Genomic DNA, 14,676 nt, shown 5'->3' on the forward strand with positions numbered 1-14,676 from the left:
CACACTCCTACCTGCCACCTTCCTTTCCCTGCCTTGAGAGATAGACACAGTACCTATGGTAACTGTCTGCAGTCATTTCTTGAACTACATACATGTGCAGGGAAATGGAGATATTCAGAACACATATTAGAAAAGCAAGGGCCAGAACCAAGTGGGAAGCAGCTATGTGCAAAAGAGCCTGTAGAGAGGGCAGATCTGCAGTAGGGTGCACAGTATCCTGCAGATGGGCTTCTTCAGAGCAGATCATTGCCCAGGCTTCCAGGCCCAAGAGAGACCCCTTGAAGATAGTTCAGCTGCTCCTCTCTTCTTTCCTCAGACTTGGACAAGCTAAAGCTCCTGGAAGCTGAGCCAACATGGTCTGCACTGTGCATAAGCTTGGCTATTAGCCGGACTTGGAGGAGGGCTCCTAGAGGCTTCAAGGAGAATTCAAGAGGGTAATGCATACAATATGGACACCTGCATGGCTCTTCTAGTTCCTGGGGTCAAGGCCAAGGCTGGGAAGGCAGTTGAGCCCAAGCCCTTATGGCTCATCAGCAGCAGCTGGCTCGGGGCTATTCATCCCATCTGACAGGTAATCATCCATATTGTTCTGCTTCATCTTGGTTTCCAGAACTGTAATGCGCTGCTTGAGTTTCTGCTGGGCTCCTGTGTACTCAGCCAGCAGGCGGCCAAAGCGAGTGTACAAGGTCTCCATGTTGGTCTCCAGCTGCTCTAGCTTCTCCTGTACATCTACTTCCATGCTGGCAGCCACCTCATTCTCATCCAGCAGCCCCTCCTTCATCAGGATCTCCCGGCCCCTCTCCTCCAAGACCTTCTTGGCATCAGGGTACTCAGTCACAGCTTCCATAAGATCATCCTTGGACAAGCAAAAGAGATCTGAGTAACCAAGGCTACGGATATTGGCTGTGCGTCGATTGCCCATTTTGCTGCCCTTAATGTTAAGGATACTGATCTCTCCAAAGCAACTCCCAGCCGAGAGAAGGGCATATTGAGTAACACCATCATCAGCCACTACTGCCAGTTTGCCTTCCTTGATTATGTACATCTCCTTGCCAATATCCCCCTTGCGGCAAATGTAATCTCCAGGGCTGAAGACCTGAGGACGGAGCTTCAATACCAGCTCCACCAGCAGGCCAGCCTCACAATCCTGGAAGATGCGCACTTTTTTGAGGGTGGACAGATGGACATTGATGGCTATCTCAGCCCTCAGCTTGGCTGGCAAGTTCTTGAGAACTTCCCGCTCATCCACACTCTTCTTATTGGTCCACAGGTAGTCAAACCACTTAATGACCTTGGCTTCCATCTCCTTGCTGACCTTTCGGAACTGCATGTAATGTTTGACAGCATCAATCTTGGCCTGGAATTCAGCCCGGGTGGCATTCATGTTGGAGATCATGGAGCCCACGTTTCCCACAATGGTGGCAAAGATGAGAACACCAATCAGGAAGTCAAAGATGACAAATAAGTACTCCTCATCCTTTACAGGGGGTGGCGTCTCCCCAATGGTGGTAAGTGTCAGGGTAGACCAGTAAAGGCAGTAGATGTATTCCCTAGCCAGGTAGCCATACTCAGGGTCAGTGATGTTGGGATAAACCCAGGTGTCAACCCCAAAGCCAATGGACTTGGAGATGGCATAGTAAATGCAGGCATTCCAGTGGATGATGACCAAGATATAGAGGACCAGGTTGCTGATTCGGAAGATGTTGGGGTAGCTGGTGCGTGTCTCAGTGCGGTCAAAGAATTCAAACATGCGGGCAAAGTGTAGCAAGCGGTTAAAGCGCAGCTCAGGGCTGTGGATGCCCACAGCAAAATAGATCAGGTCCGTGGGAATGATAGAAGCCACATCCAGCTTGAACTGCAGGGTGTGGATATAGTTGTTCCGCAACTTCTTAGGATCTTTGACCAGCAGCCCTTGCTCCAGAAAACCTAGTAGAGATGCAAACCAGTATATCAGCTCTGCCCTCAGGCCTGTCCCTCCCAATAGGCTAATGCTCAGCGAGGGACAAACTGCACATTCATCCCTCCTTCCCAAGGAGAGGCATAGGAAACTCACTAGCAGAGCTGGCCTGAAGGACCCTAAAAGATGACCACCAGGTCTGAACCTCACTAAGCACATGGGGACTGTGAGGTTCAAAGAGGAGCAGACACCAACTCAAGTCCCAGCTAGGCAGTTGAGTCTAACACAGTGTCAAGAGGGCTTCATAAAAATGTGGACTCAGGACTTTGGACCTACGGGTGATGCTCCTGCATATGCATCCCAGTTGCTCACCTACCTGTGCGCAATCGGATGAAGAGGTCCGTGATATACACTACATCTGAGAAGTAGTCCAGCACCAGCCACACTAGGTAGTAGCCTTTCTGTAGGTCACTGAAACAGGCTCTGCAGGAAGACAGGACTGGACTTCACCCTCAAAGTCAGCCAAAGCCCTCTGGAGGCCTCAAACTGAGTGCCCACTGAGCACAGGGCTTGGGATGGCTACCAGGGACACTGATCAATCACAGTCAGTCTAAGGTCATGAAGAAACTTACTGACAAGCAACTTCTACTCCAATCCTTATTATTACATAGACATCCTTAAATAGACATCCACACTGACCATTACTTGTCTTTCATCCACTGGACTATGAGTACCAAGAAGGCAGAGACCACCTCTTAGTCATTACTCCATACCCTATGCCCTAGTCCAGAGCACCAGGATTTGACAGGTGTGAGTTGAATGAAAAATGAGTCATTGGAAGTATGAATTATAATACACAGCTGAAAAGCCTCCATACCCATCTCTGCAACATACACCTATTGAGAACCCAACACAGACCACTGGCCAATCCAGGTGAGAGAGGAGAGAGTAGCTGGGCTTAACCTAGAGGCAGTGGGAATGAAGAGAGGTTGGAGGCTGCAGGAGTTTTAGGAGGAATTGACAAGACTTGGTGACTGAATGGGTAGGAACCTAAAGAGGGAGCCGAATAAGAGAACCCAGGATGATGACTCAGTGAGTGTACTAGTCAAAGGGAAGAGCAGTTAATTCTGACTACTTGGTCACATTTCAAATAAAACCCCAGCCCCCTCCACTGGTGCACAAAGCCTAGAGAACAGTCCTGTGCCTGCCTGATGTTCACTTGAAGTCCTCCAGCCACACTAGGCCATCCTGAGATGGGGTCTTAGCATTTGTTCCTCCTTCCCAGAATGTTCCTTTCACCAGCCTCAGGCACCTAAATAACTGATTCCCTCTCACCATTCAGGTCTCAGCCAAGGTATCACCTCCTCAGAGAGGTCTACACTGACTGCCCTTTCTCTAGTAGCTTCCTGCCTCAAGTCCCTTAGGCATTTGTTTTGTTCATGTGTACTGCCAGTGTCTCCCACTAGCCTGAGAGCTCCAAGAGAGCAGAGACCATGTGTGTCTTGTTCACCACATTATCCCCGGCACTTAGCACAGAGCCTGGCATCCAATGGGTGCTCAGTCAAACCCTTGCTGAATGAATAACTGAAGTGGGGGATGGGATGGGGTGGGAAATGATGTCAAGGAAAGCTACCTGTAGAGAGTAGCTTTGGATCTGAAACTGTAAGAAGAATCTCCATAGGCTAAAAATGGGGAAAGGGAATTTTCTCTTGAGGAAACAGCATATTATGATCCAAGAGTAGTGAGTACTGGGGCTGGGGTATGTCCAGAAGGTGGAACTAGAGAGAAGGCCAGGTCCAGAGGGCCGTAAAGGACACTCTGAGGCCTTCAATTTCATCCGGTGAGCAATGGGGGGCCATTGAAGGGTTTGTGAGGAGGAACTGACATAATCAAATATCAGTTTCTAGCAACCACACTAGTTGCAAGTGTGAAGGATGCATTGGAGGGGGCAAGAGTGCCTACAAGAAATGGGTGCAAGGCTATTGTAGTTATCCCAGGGAGAGAGGAGGGTGGCCAGGACAGTATTGGTGTAGATGGAGAAGTAAGAACAGATACCAGGAAAGGATAAACATGAAGCTTTGGTAGCATATTAAGTTGGGAAGTAGGGGGCATTGGGGGTTAATAAGGCAGAGGGAGGTGCCATTGGCAATCAGGGAATCCAGAAAGAAGGCTGGGTTGCGTGAGCTCTGTATACACAGCTGGGACTGGTGTACTCTCAACCCCAAGGCCTGTGCACTGGGATGCTTTGGCCACCCCCTCCCAGATCCCTCCCTGCTCACCTGGCCACCAGCAAGCACCAGTTGTAGAGGACAAGCATAGCAATGACAAATAGCCAGCGGTAGTACCAGTCCCCAGCTGGATCCAAGACAAATAGTTCAAATTTCTTCCTGAGGAGACAGACAGAGGCCAGGCTTGGGGACTAGGTCCTCAGCATGGCAGCACCCCCAGTTCCCAGAGGCCAGGGGTCCTTTAAAAAGTAATTCTTAAGAGGATGTGCAGGGTAAAGACTGGGTTGGCTCAGGGCCCCATTTTCAGGGAGCCACAACTTGGTACTGGGCATCTGAGTAGAGCTCAGATGGGCAAGGGTCACCCTTCTTCCTATTTTAACCCCACACAAACCCATTGGTTCTCATGCCTTCTGGAGGTCACTTGCCCAGAGGGCAGGGCATGGCCAGGGGCAGTCTTTTCATTGGGGTGGGTCTCGGAGCCTGGGGAAGGACTTCCGCAGGAAGGTAATAAGGGCTCAGGGCCTGTTCCCACATCTCTCCTGGGAAGAGAGAGGCACTCCAAGAAAGTGAGTGCCACGTGCTTCCTGCCCACCCCACCCTCCCTGTTTGGTCCCTGGTCTCCAGCTCCCAAATCGCTTTCCCAGATGCTACATCCTATCTTGGCAAAAACTCTTTTCCTCCACTGGCCAGAAGTGGGGAATGTCGGCTTGGCCAGACATCCCCAGTCGCCAGCTCATTCCTCAAAGAACAGACCCTCCAGCTCCACCTTCTCCGCCCTCCCTACTCCCTCCTGCTCAGTTGTTCCCAGGCCTTCCCCAGCCAGCCAGACCCCAGTATGGCCTCCTCAAAGGCCCACCTCTGTACCGACATTGGCACTGGTGTAGGCATACTCTCAGCAGCACTCCCTAACTGCACCCTTCTTTGCATTTACTGACTACTGGAACTGAGACTGGGGTTGGCACACATTCAGGTGCCCTTGCTTTTTGCTTCATGAGCAGCAAGAGGACATCTAGCAAGGGGCAGCTAGGGGAAGAAAAGCCACCAAGAGCTCCCATGGTAATTGGCCCCTGGATGTTGGAAAAGCTGTGAACTAGAGTTAAAACCATAGCAGGTCTCCCCTGCCAACCCTTTTGCCTGCCATGGTAGGGCTTGATATAGACCCCAGTCTTCCTCTGGCAGTGGCATAAGAAACCCCACCAAGCCCTACAATTGCATGCTTGAGAGCCCTTCTAGTCCTACAAGCTGGACAGCTATACTTGGTGCCCTTGCCCTCGCCGTCCTTGTCGCCTTTGCCATCCCCTTGCTGTGTCGTCACAGTCTGGAGCTCGGGCCCACGGAAACGCTCCAGGAATGAGTCAGGTCGCAGTTCCTCCTCACGAAAATTCTTGTTGGCCCACTCTCTAATGATCCCCACCAGGCGGACAATCCTAGAGATGAGAGGAAACATGAGCCAGAGAGGAGAATCATGCTGTTCAGAAAGGATGTAGGCCCAAGAGCTCACTATCTGGTGAGGGAGATGGAGAAGGGACCTTGGAAACAGGCCAGTCTATGATGTCTGCCATGTTAACAGTTGGGATGGGGGCCAGCACTGAGGGCAGGGGCTGGGGTTCAGGTATGACTCTGAATGCAGCCTGAGGGGCAAGGGGTTGCTCTGGGAAGACTTCCTGTCAGAGGTGCCATCTCAGTTGATTGTGGAGAATAAATAGTGGTTTCCAGAGCAAGATAAATGTTGTGCTAATGGAGGGCAGGCCAGGAGGAATATTGATCCAGGTTTCCTGAGACCTAGGCTGCAGATCTCAGGACCCTCTACATAGACCCCTTTGCTGGGAAAGATTCCTCCCCCTTTCCCAATGCTGAGACAGACAACTCTGAAGGCAATACTCCACTGACCACTCCCAGCTTGCTCACAGGAACCTCCTCAGGAGAAAAGTGCTTCCCAGGGGTCTTAGAAGAAAGGTTCAGTGGGACTGAGAGAAGGTGAGTTATGGTAGCCACTCTGACAGGCCTCATGGGCAGAAGCAGGTAGCAGGAGGGCAGTGGTGGAACCCACCTGCGGAAGCCACCCCTACCCTGCTGGGGGACATCCATCTCCGCCAGCCTCTGCAGTTCTGAGGAGGTGTCATCGTCAGCTGCAGACTGTGGCCTGTAGAGGAAGAAGCAGAGCTGACCAGGGTTTCTATGGGCATACCTTGTCTCCTATCAGCACTTTTCTGTCCCAGGAGGTGCCTAGAAATCCCATGGCCCCTTTTTAGAGGGTATCCTTAAGCCAAAAGATGGTTTGCTCTGTGATAATGAGGCAGAGCTGGGAGAAAGTAGAAGCCTCCAGGCCATCTCTGAAATGATCCAGCCTCAGTAGACTCACCTGCTGCTGGTCCTGTGGTCATCTTTGCCATTGGCCTTGATGACAGGAGGTGCATGGTGGTTGTGGTTATTGGCTGGGGAACTCTTCACACCATTGGATTTTTCTGTCATCCTCCATGTACAACGAGTATCCTCACCTGCCAGGGAGATGGCCAAGAGGAAGGTCACAAAGGATCTTGGATACCATATAAGGCAGAGGAGGTGCAAGTGAGCAGTGAGAACAGAACCAGGGCTCACCTGACAAACCCCAGCATTCTTAGGTACTGCTATGGCAATGCCGGACAGGGGGATTCAGCATTGCCTAAATACCAGGCTCTAAACACCAAGAAAATGAAGATGCTGTCTCCACTCTGCCAGGTAATTTAAAAGGCAAACAACACTAAATAATTTGCAAAATGTGCTTATTTTTCTTTCACCCCGGTGAATTTTTTGACATATGAACTATCAAAGCTAAAACAAAACAAAATGGATTAAAAAAAAAAAAATGGTATGCCTGGGCAGCACAGTCAGTTGAGCATCCAACTCTTAGTTTTGGCTCAGGTTGTGAGCTTGGGGTCCTGAGATTGAGCCCCGAGTTGGGCTCCACACTCAGCATGGAGTCTACTTAAGATTCTCTCTCCCTCTCCCTGCCCCTCCCGCTTGTGTGATTTCTCTCTCTCTCTCAAATAAATAAATAAATTAATTAAAAAATACTGTCTAAGACATCTTCTGGTGCCCTGGCTTTCCAGATGTCTGGCACATGCTTAGGATGCTGAGCACCTCCAAACCGGCCACTGTCCCCAAACTCCTGCCCCATGGGAGGAAATGTATCTCCTTGGCCCAAAGCAGTTGCCTCTCCACCACTCCCCCCTGCTCTTTGGTTCTCCTGACCCGAGACCACCTCAGAGCTCATGCTCCTCAGGTGGGAGTTCATCTCTCATTGACTTCTTCAACCAGTGGTACTGTCTCTGGCGCTCCTTCCTCTCAGCTCTAGTCACATTCTCCCCAGTACCCCCCAAGTAATGTTGCATAAGCTGAGAAACAAAGAGGAGGCCAGGGTTGGGGCAGGGAGTGAGGAGGAGAGAAGGGAGAGCTCCCATGGGCTCCATAGGCAGTAGTACCAGTCATGAGTTTCTCCTTTGGGCTACAGGGAGCCTTGGAAGAGGTGAGCAGGACCATGGCTAGAACAGCATTATATTCTAGAAAGATCCTCTGGCTGCTATGTAGAGACTGGATTATATGGGGAGCAAGTTTGGAGGCAAGGTGGTAGGGAGAAGGCTGAAGAAGATGGTGCCAAAGGAGCCCAAGACAAGTGGGCAGTGTGGAGAACTATTCAGGAGGGAGAAAGGACAGGACTCAGAGATGGATGGGGTATGGGGAGCACTGGAGAGCAAGTGCGTGGGATTACACAGAAAGAAAATACAGACTGAGGGACCAGGTCAGAGCTCTGGAGAACCCCAAAGTTTAAGATATGAGTAGAGGAGGAGGTATTCACAAAATAGACTAAGAAGGAGCAACCTGAGAGGGAAAAATCCTGAAGAGAGACAGGTGATTATATTCACTCTGCAACGTTTCTTGCCATGGGGTCAGGGAGGCTGGGGAAAGAGATTCAGAGCAGCTCTTCCCTGCTCAGGTTGGTCAGCATGTCCCACCAGATTTGATCAGAAATGGTCAGCACACACACCCCCCCGGGTTGCCTATGGCCCCTACTGCTGAAACCCTGCCACACTCCTCATCGCCTCATCCCCCCCATCTACCCGTTTCCAGCTTCCAAAGCTGTCACCATGGTGATGGCAGACACACCAAGCTCTATGGTGAGTGGTAATAACAAGCAGCCTCAGAGCTGCTCGCTTGGTGCTCTCTGTGGGACTACGGCACTGGGATGCTAATGAGGGCACCTGAGGAATAAGAACCAGCATCTCTGAGTCCCTGCTTAGACCCTAGAGGCAGCAGACCATGGAGACAGAAAGTTCCAGGCAATGCAAACAAAGGTGGTACCACTCACACTGATCAGAGTTGGCCTCAGTGGAGCACTGTTCAGTGAATGAATAGCAGGGGTACAGGTGGGGCAGTAAAGGGCAAGTCCTTTGCAGGGATGGAAGAGACACTGGTGTGAGGAGGCTGGACCCAGAGTGGAATGTGAGCAGAGGAGGCCAAGCCAACCCAGGGAGGCTGCAAATACCAGAAAGAGGACTTGAGACAGCATCTCACTGATAAAGATCCAGTGCAGGCCCTGCCGACCACCACTTGGACCTCTTCCTTACTAATCATCCCTAATAGCAGTGGCCCTCAGCCCACAATAGAAATAACTGTGGGGGCACATGGCAACATTTATAGCCTCTCTAAGGTTCTAGCACCAAGACAGATTCTTCTCCCATTATTCCTGCTCCTCTGCTACGAACAGTCCCTTCCTTCAGTCTGATTGTCCAGCAGCTGCCCTGCCACAACACATTCCTGTTCATCAGAACCACCCCCTCAGGCTGCTTGCCAGGGAACAAAGGCAGGCAGCTATCTCCTGGCACTGTAGGCAGCTAGGCCAGTCGTTCTCAGCTGCACACTCTCCAAGAAACTTCATCTAGTCCTAAGGCTTCCATTACCATCATGTCCCAAATTAAGGTCCCAATTCAGGCATCTCTCCCAAGCTGCCCACCCATATCTCCAGCTGCCTGGTAGACATCTCTTTTGAGGCACCTCAAATGCAACATAACTAAAACTAAACTTGATACTTTTACCTACAAATTGGCTTCTCCAAGTTACCCATCTCATAAAGGGGGGCTGCCCTCTACCCAGTCATCCAAACCAGAAACTTGGATGTCAACCATAATTCCTTATTTCCTTCAATCATCATACCCAGATAGCCTCTGTCCTCAGTCAATTGTCCCCCAAAAGTGTCAAAGATCTGTCCATCTACTGCCCTCCATTCCCAAGGCCCTGGCCTGGTCTCGAGCCTTGACTGTTGCTCTGCAGACATGCTACAGCAGAGTCTGACTGCCTCAATCCTCACCAGGCTCTGGAATGGAGGGGAGACATGGACATCATCAGGGTTTGCTGGGAGTTAAAGTTCTCAGAGGGGATGAGAGCAGAGAAGGAGGCTGAGGATAACATTCTCAAGACCGGCAAAGGTGACATGTGGCCCAAGGAGCTGAAAGAGTGGGGGAAATTGGTGACCTTATCAAAAGCAGCCTCCCATCCTTCTCCCCTCTAGCAGCCATTAATTTGTTTTCTGTATTTACAGATTTGATTCTGCTGGTTGTTTGTTGGTAGGGAGATGGGCAAAATGGGTGAAAGGGGGTGGGAGATACAGGCTTTCACTTACATAAATAATAAGTAACAAGGATGAAAAAGGTACAATGTGGGGAATATAATCAATGGTATTGTAATGGTGTTGCATGGTGACAGATGGTAGTTACACTTGTGGTGAACACAGAATAACATAGAGAAGTTGGATCACTATGCTGTACACCTGAAACTAATGTAACATTGTGTGTCAACTATACTTCAATTTTCTATTTTGAAAAAAAGCAGCCTCAAGGAGTGGTGGTAAAAGACAACATGTTTTGCAGGGTTTCATAATGAGTAGTAGGTGAGGAAAAAAAGATATGAATATGTCTAACTCTTTCCAGAAGCTTGACTGAGAGAGAAAGGAGAGAGAGTAGAAACTCGAGAATGTGGGGTTGCAAGAGGTTCTCTGTGTTGCTCCTGTTATTCTTTTAGTGAGATAATAAAGCAGGTATAAAAGTTCTGAGGAGGGATTCAACAAATAATGACAGTATCTGTGCATTTGACCAACTCCAGGGGGAGCCTGATAGATTCCCTGGGTTGAGAAGACAGACAAGAGAATCCAAGGAGACCAAAGGCCGCTGGAGTTTGCAGAACAGAGCACTGGGGAAGAGAAAGTTGCACAGAGAGAGAATTCTGGAGATCTGCAGAGTCCCTTTCAAGTTTTCAGCTGAGCATTTATCAATACACACCTATGAGGAAGGAAGTTATCCATGGCTGGGGAAAGAACCATTCCAAAAAATTACAGGTTACAGTTCCCAACCCTAACACAGGGCTTGGAATAGTGTCTGATGCCACCAACTAGACTGGAAAACTTAATAATTCATGGGGTATCTGGTGGTGTATCCAGAAGGGTCCTGCTACTGTAGTGGGGAATAATTTGTTCCTAGACTGAACACTGTTCTGGTCCCACTGAAACAGTCTGAAAAGCAAGACTCAAAAGGATCAAACTTTCCAAATAAGTTAACTTCATCCCAGAGCAAGACTCAAAAATATCTTTTAAAATAATAAAAAAGTATCCAGCATCCAACAAGGTAAAATTCACAACGTGTGGCATCCACTCAAGAATTACCAAGCATATAAATAATGTCTCCATGATGAAGAGGAAATGATCTATTAATTAAAACACACCCAGAACTGATACAAATGTAGAATGTAACAACCAGACAAGGTTGTTAAAACAGTTAATATAACAAAGATAAAAGAGAATGATAAAAAGAAAAAGCAAAGCACCATTGAGCTGCGGGACAACTGCAAGTGGCTGCATATAGGTGTTGGTGAAGTTCCTAAAGGAGGGGGAGAGAGAAAAAAATATATGAAGACAAAATGGCCAAAAGTCTTCCAAGTTTGACAAAAACTATTAAGCCCACAGATACAAGAAGCTCAATGCTTCTTTCTAAGCATAAGAAACATGAAGAAAACTACACCAAGGCACATTATAATCAAATTCCCCAAATCCATTGATAATGGGAAAGCCTTAAAACTAGCCAGAGAAATAAGACATATTATGTACAGTCACAAAAGTAAGGATGAAATCAAATGTCCAATAATAAAGGTAAGGACCTGATGGTAATAAGGAAAATCCTTCTGCTGAGCTTCAGGGTTTCCTTCCAACTTCCAACTGGACATTACTCTCTGGCTACCCTTGGACAGGTGCAGTTCATCTTGTCCCAAATCACACTGAATTCACCACCTTCAGCCCTTAGACAGACGTTTGTGACTGACTGAGACTTCAGGCCTTCAGCTTCTGGCCTTCAGGGTGGCTTGGCACTCAAGCTTCTCCCTAAAGAGCATGTCCAGGCTCATTCTCCCTGTGCACAGCTTCCTGCCAAGTTCGCAAAGTCCTACAGTGAAGCCTGAGTCCAGACCATGCCACCTTTTTGCCAACACCCCCCTGCACTAGATTGTGCACTGCCTGAGAGCAGGCATCAGGATCTGCATTGTTATACAGTGCCTCCTCATACAGCACTGCAGCTGGTTCCTGGAAATTGCCCCACACATATTGATGGAATGAAGGAAGGGATGGAGGGAGGGGGGAGAACACATAAAGGTTAGACCTTAGTGCAGTTCTGAGGAATCTCAGAAGGCAGAGCTTAGAAGAGGGAACTGCTAGCAGGGAGACGCTCCAGTGAATCCTTCCAGGTGACTGGGTATCCCAACTTCTTTTATAGTCCAGGCCATTCTGGCCTCAGATTCAAGTTAATACCAGCCAGATTTTTTCTGATTGGGAAGGGAACTCTTCCATGACTGATAGCCTGGAGAGGCAGGCTCCGAGTCTCAGCCAGAAGCTAGTGCCCCAGATATTAAATTTCAGCCATTACAGCAGAGAAAGTCCTAGGCTGTAGGCAGAGAATGGTACCAAGGGGTGAATCATGCACATCATGGGTGGCAGGGCAGTAAGGACAAGCAAGCAGGAAAGCAGAGAGGTAGGCAGGCAAGCAGACAGTGACAAGGAGAGCCAAGAAGAAGCTAGAACCTGGGGATGCAGGGACAGTTTCTCATTCGTTGAGCAACTACCGTGTGCTGAATACTTGACCTAAGTTAACTCATTTAATCCTCACAACAACCTGACAAGTTTGATGCTATTATTATCCCTACTGCACAGATTCACACCTAAGCAATCTCGCTCCAAAAGCACACTCAGCCACAGGGCCAGCCTGGCAGGTGAACAGAGCCAGGGACTTGGGTATGAGTACCAAGAGGAGAGTTAGGTCAGAACTGCACCAAGCACTGCAGGCTCTTGTGAAGCTGAAGTTGCAGTGACCCTGCTAAGTCCCAGAACTAAGGACAGTGTCTGGCACTTCTTGAATGGATGAGGGAATCATCTACATGACAAATTCCAAACTCTGCATTTGGGCATTCAAATCCCTTCTGGATCTCACCAGACCCACCTTTGCAGCCTCATCTCTTGTGGGGTCATCTCATGTTGGAACCTGGTGGGGTGTGGCTAGGTCTTGTCCTGGCAGTTCTGAGGCAGCCATGGCATCCAAAGGCCAACCAGGTATACACCTTGTCAGCCAGTTGGGGTTCAACTCAAAGCACATGTGCCCAGTCTAAGCACTCAGTGTCAACTTCCTCTAGGGAAGGCCGCCACCACCCAGGAGGCCTCGCCTAACAAGTAGTGCTAAGGACTCTGCTCATGCTCTGTCAACAGCAGGGCCAGGACAGTGGCAGGAAATCTAGAGACCAGGCCACCCCAACATTAGCTGTCTCTTATGGCCACAGGCCAACATGGATGGAGCTGACACTTCCTGGATGGAGCTGACACTTCCTGGTCTGGGGTCAAGCTCAGCTGAAGGACCAAAATGGAGAGCCTGTCTCTGCCCCAGGCCTGGCTCTGGAATCTTCCCTCAGCTAGAAGCTCTAAAAACTTCATTGCAGATGCTTTTGCCCAAATGGCAGAGGGGCTGGCTCCCAAAGCCTGAGAGACCTGCAGTAGACACTCTCCCTCAAGGCTCTTCTGAAGAAGCCAGGGTGCATTTGAAGGACTGAAAGCAAAAACTGTAATCCAGTAGGGTTTCTGGGAGAAGCATTACATAACCCCTGCCCCTAGCTCCATTACTTCTCATATGCAGAGAGCCATGGAGCTCCAGGTGGCATACCCCCCATACTTTGAAGCTGGGATGCTCAGAAATGCCCTGGGCCGGGCAAAGAGTGGAGTTAGGGGTGGGTGGTAAGGTCCATAGGCTTTTCCTTCTCTCCTACCAAAGCCTGCCTGGCCAAGCAGCCCCTCAGCCCCTCAGGCCCTGTACTCCAAGTCTTCTCCAGTCACTCTCCTAAAAGAGAACAAAGACTTAGCTGCCTTGGGCCAAGCCTAACATGGCACTCTGTGTCTTCATACTCCTAGAGCCCCCAGGATTTCATTCAGCTGCTTTGACAAGAGACAATGTTTCCCCACACAGCCACTTTCCTTCAGCTGGGAAAGACCAGTCATATGAAAGCCCATGTCAACACAGGCTCTAAGACCTGCACACTTTCATGGGCTCCAGCTCCTACTCCATGGAGGCCATCAGCCCTGGCTACAAGAAGGTGCCAGCCCTTGATCAGTGGCTGCCTCAACCCAATGCCAGCCCCTTTCCTTACCAATCAGATGACTTCAGAGGCAGGGTGTCCCCTGACCACAGTCAGCATCCGTTGGCCCTTCTGTGAAGCCTCCAATCAGAGACAAGCCCTTGGGGGCTCATCAGCGCCTGAAGCCAGCAGTGACCTCCTGGTGTTCCTGTTCCCAGGCCACTGGGGTCCCTGAACCCCCACACAGCTGGCAGCCTCTCAGAGAGCTGCCTCACCCTGCCTGACACCAGTAGGGGAGACTGACAGTGGCTCAGAGGAGCTCATGCCCATGGCTGCAGCAAGCTCAAGACCCTGGCCCAGGGTGGCACCCACCCACTGGAGAAGCTGTCGGGCCTGCTGGCTGGATGCGTGACCCTCTCACTATGGGCCCTGTACACCTCAGGCTGTAAGCAGGTGAGGGCTGGTTGCTGAGCTGCCTGACTGTGGAAGCTGCTTGTCTGCTCAGACCCAGGAGCCAGCCCCTCCCAAGCTCCCTGAGGAGCCCTCGCTTACATGGAGCATGCATCACTCAGGGCTTTGTGTCTGGGGACTCAAAGCTGCCAGCTCACTGCCCCCATGCACCTGCCTCCCACCTTGGTCACAGTCCTGGCCAGCCTACCTGCCAGATGACAAGCCAGGAAGAAACCTGGGAGAGAAAAGAGGTTCCTGGGGTGGAGCAAGGTTGGAAAGGAAGCCATTCCTTCTTCTCCAGGGCTCCCTGGACTTGGCCTCTAAGAGGGGCCATGGCTGGGGAAGTGAAAGAGGGCAAAAACCCTTGGGTGGCAAATCATTAGCTCCTTTTCAAGAGGCCAGGTACAACAAAGCCCCCTCTGTGCACCTCATATCTTTCCATATGCCCACTTTCTTCTGCCTGGTTTCCCC

General features: G+C 50.1%; 1 protein-coding gene across 1 annotated transcript; it reads right to left on the minus strand.

The window, feature by feature from the left end:
• Nucleotides 1-520: 520 nt before the first annotated feature.
• CNGA2 (cyclic nucleotide gated channel subunit alpha 2) lies at nucleotides 521-6,597 on the minus strand. Its single transcript, XM_032397499.1, has 6 exons — nucleotides 6,488-6,597; nucleotides 6,176-6,268; nucleotides 5,382-5,552; nucleotides 4,177-4,284; nucleotides 2,274-2,380; nucleotides 521-1,926 (listed from the first exon to the last, which is right to left on the minus strand). The coding sequence occupies exons 1-6, from the start codon at nucleotides 6,595-6,597 to the stop codon at nucleotides 521-523; spliced, it is 1,995 nt and encodes a 664-aa protein (XP_032253390.1).
• Between the last annotated feature and the right edge of the window lie 8,079 nt (nucleotides 6,598-14,676).

The sequence above is a fragment of the Phoca vitulina genome, unplaced genomic scaffold (assembly GCF_004348235.1).
Source record: "Phoca vitulina isolate PV1807 unplaced genomic scaffold, GSC_HSeal_1.0 scaffold99, whole genome shotgun sequence".
In the NCBI taxonomy this organism is placed as follows: Eukaryota; Metazoa; Chordata; class Mammalia; order Carnivora; family Phocidae; genus Phoca; species Phoca vitulina.

What these genes read in the sequence shown, in the direction of transcription:
- CNGA2 (XM_032397499.1), bottom strand. Translation starts at nt 6,597, where the DNA reads ATGACAGAAAAATCCAATGGTGTGAAGAGTTCCCCAGCCAATAACCAC. An exon ending in GGTAGGGGTGGCTTCCGCAG is followed by an intron (nt 5,553 to 6,175) that starts GTGGGTTCCACC and finishes TCTCATCTCTAG; the next exon opens with GATTGTCCGCCTGGTGGGGA. An exon ending in CTTCATCCGATTGCGCACAG is followed by an intron (nt 1,927 to 2,273) that starts GTAGGTGAGCAA and finishes CATCTCTACTAG; the next exon opens with GTTTTCTGGAGCAAGGGCTG.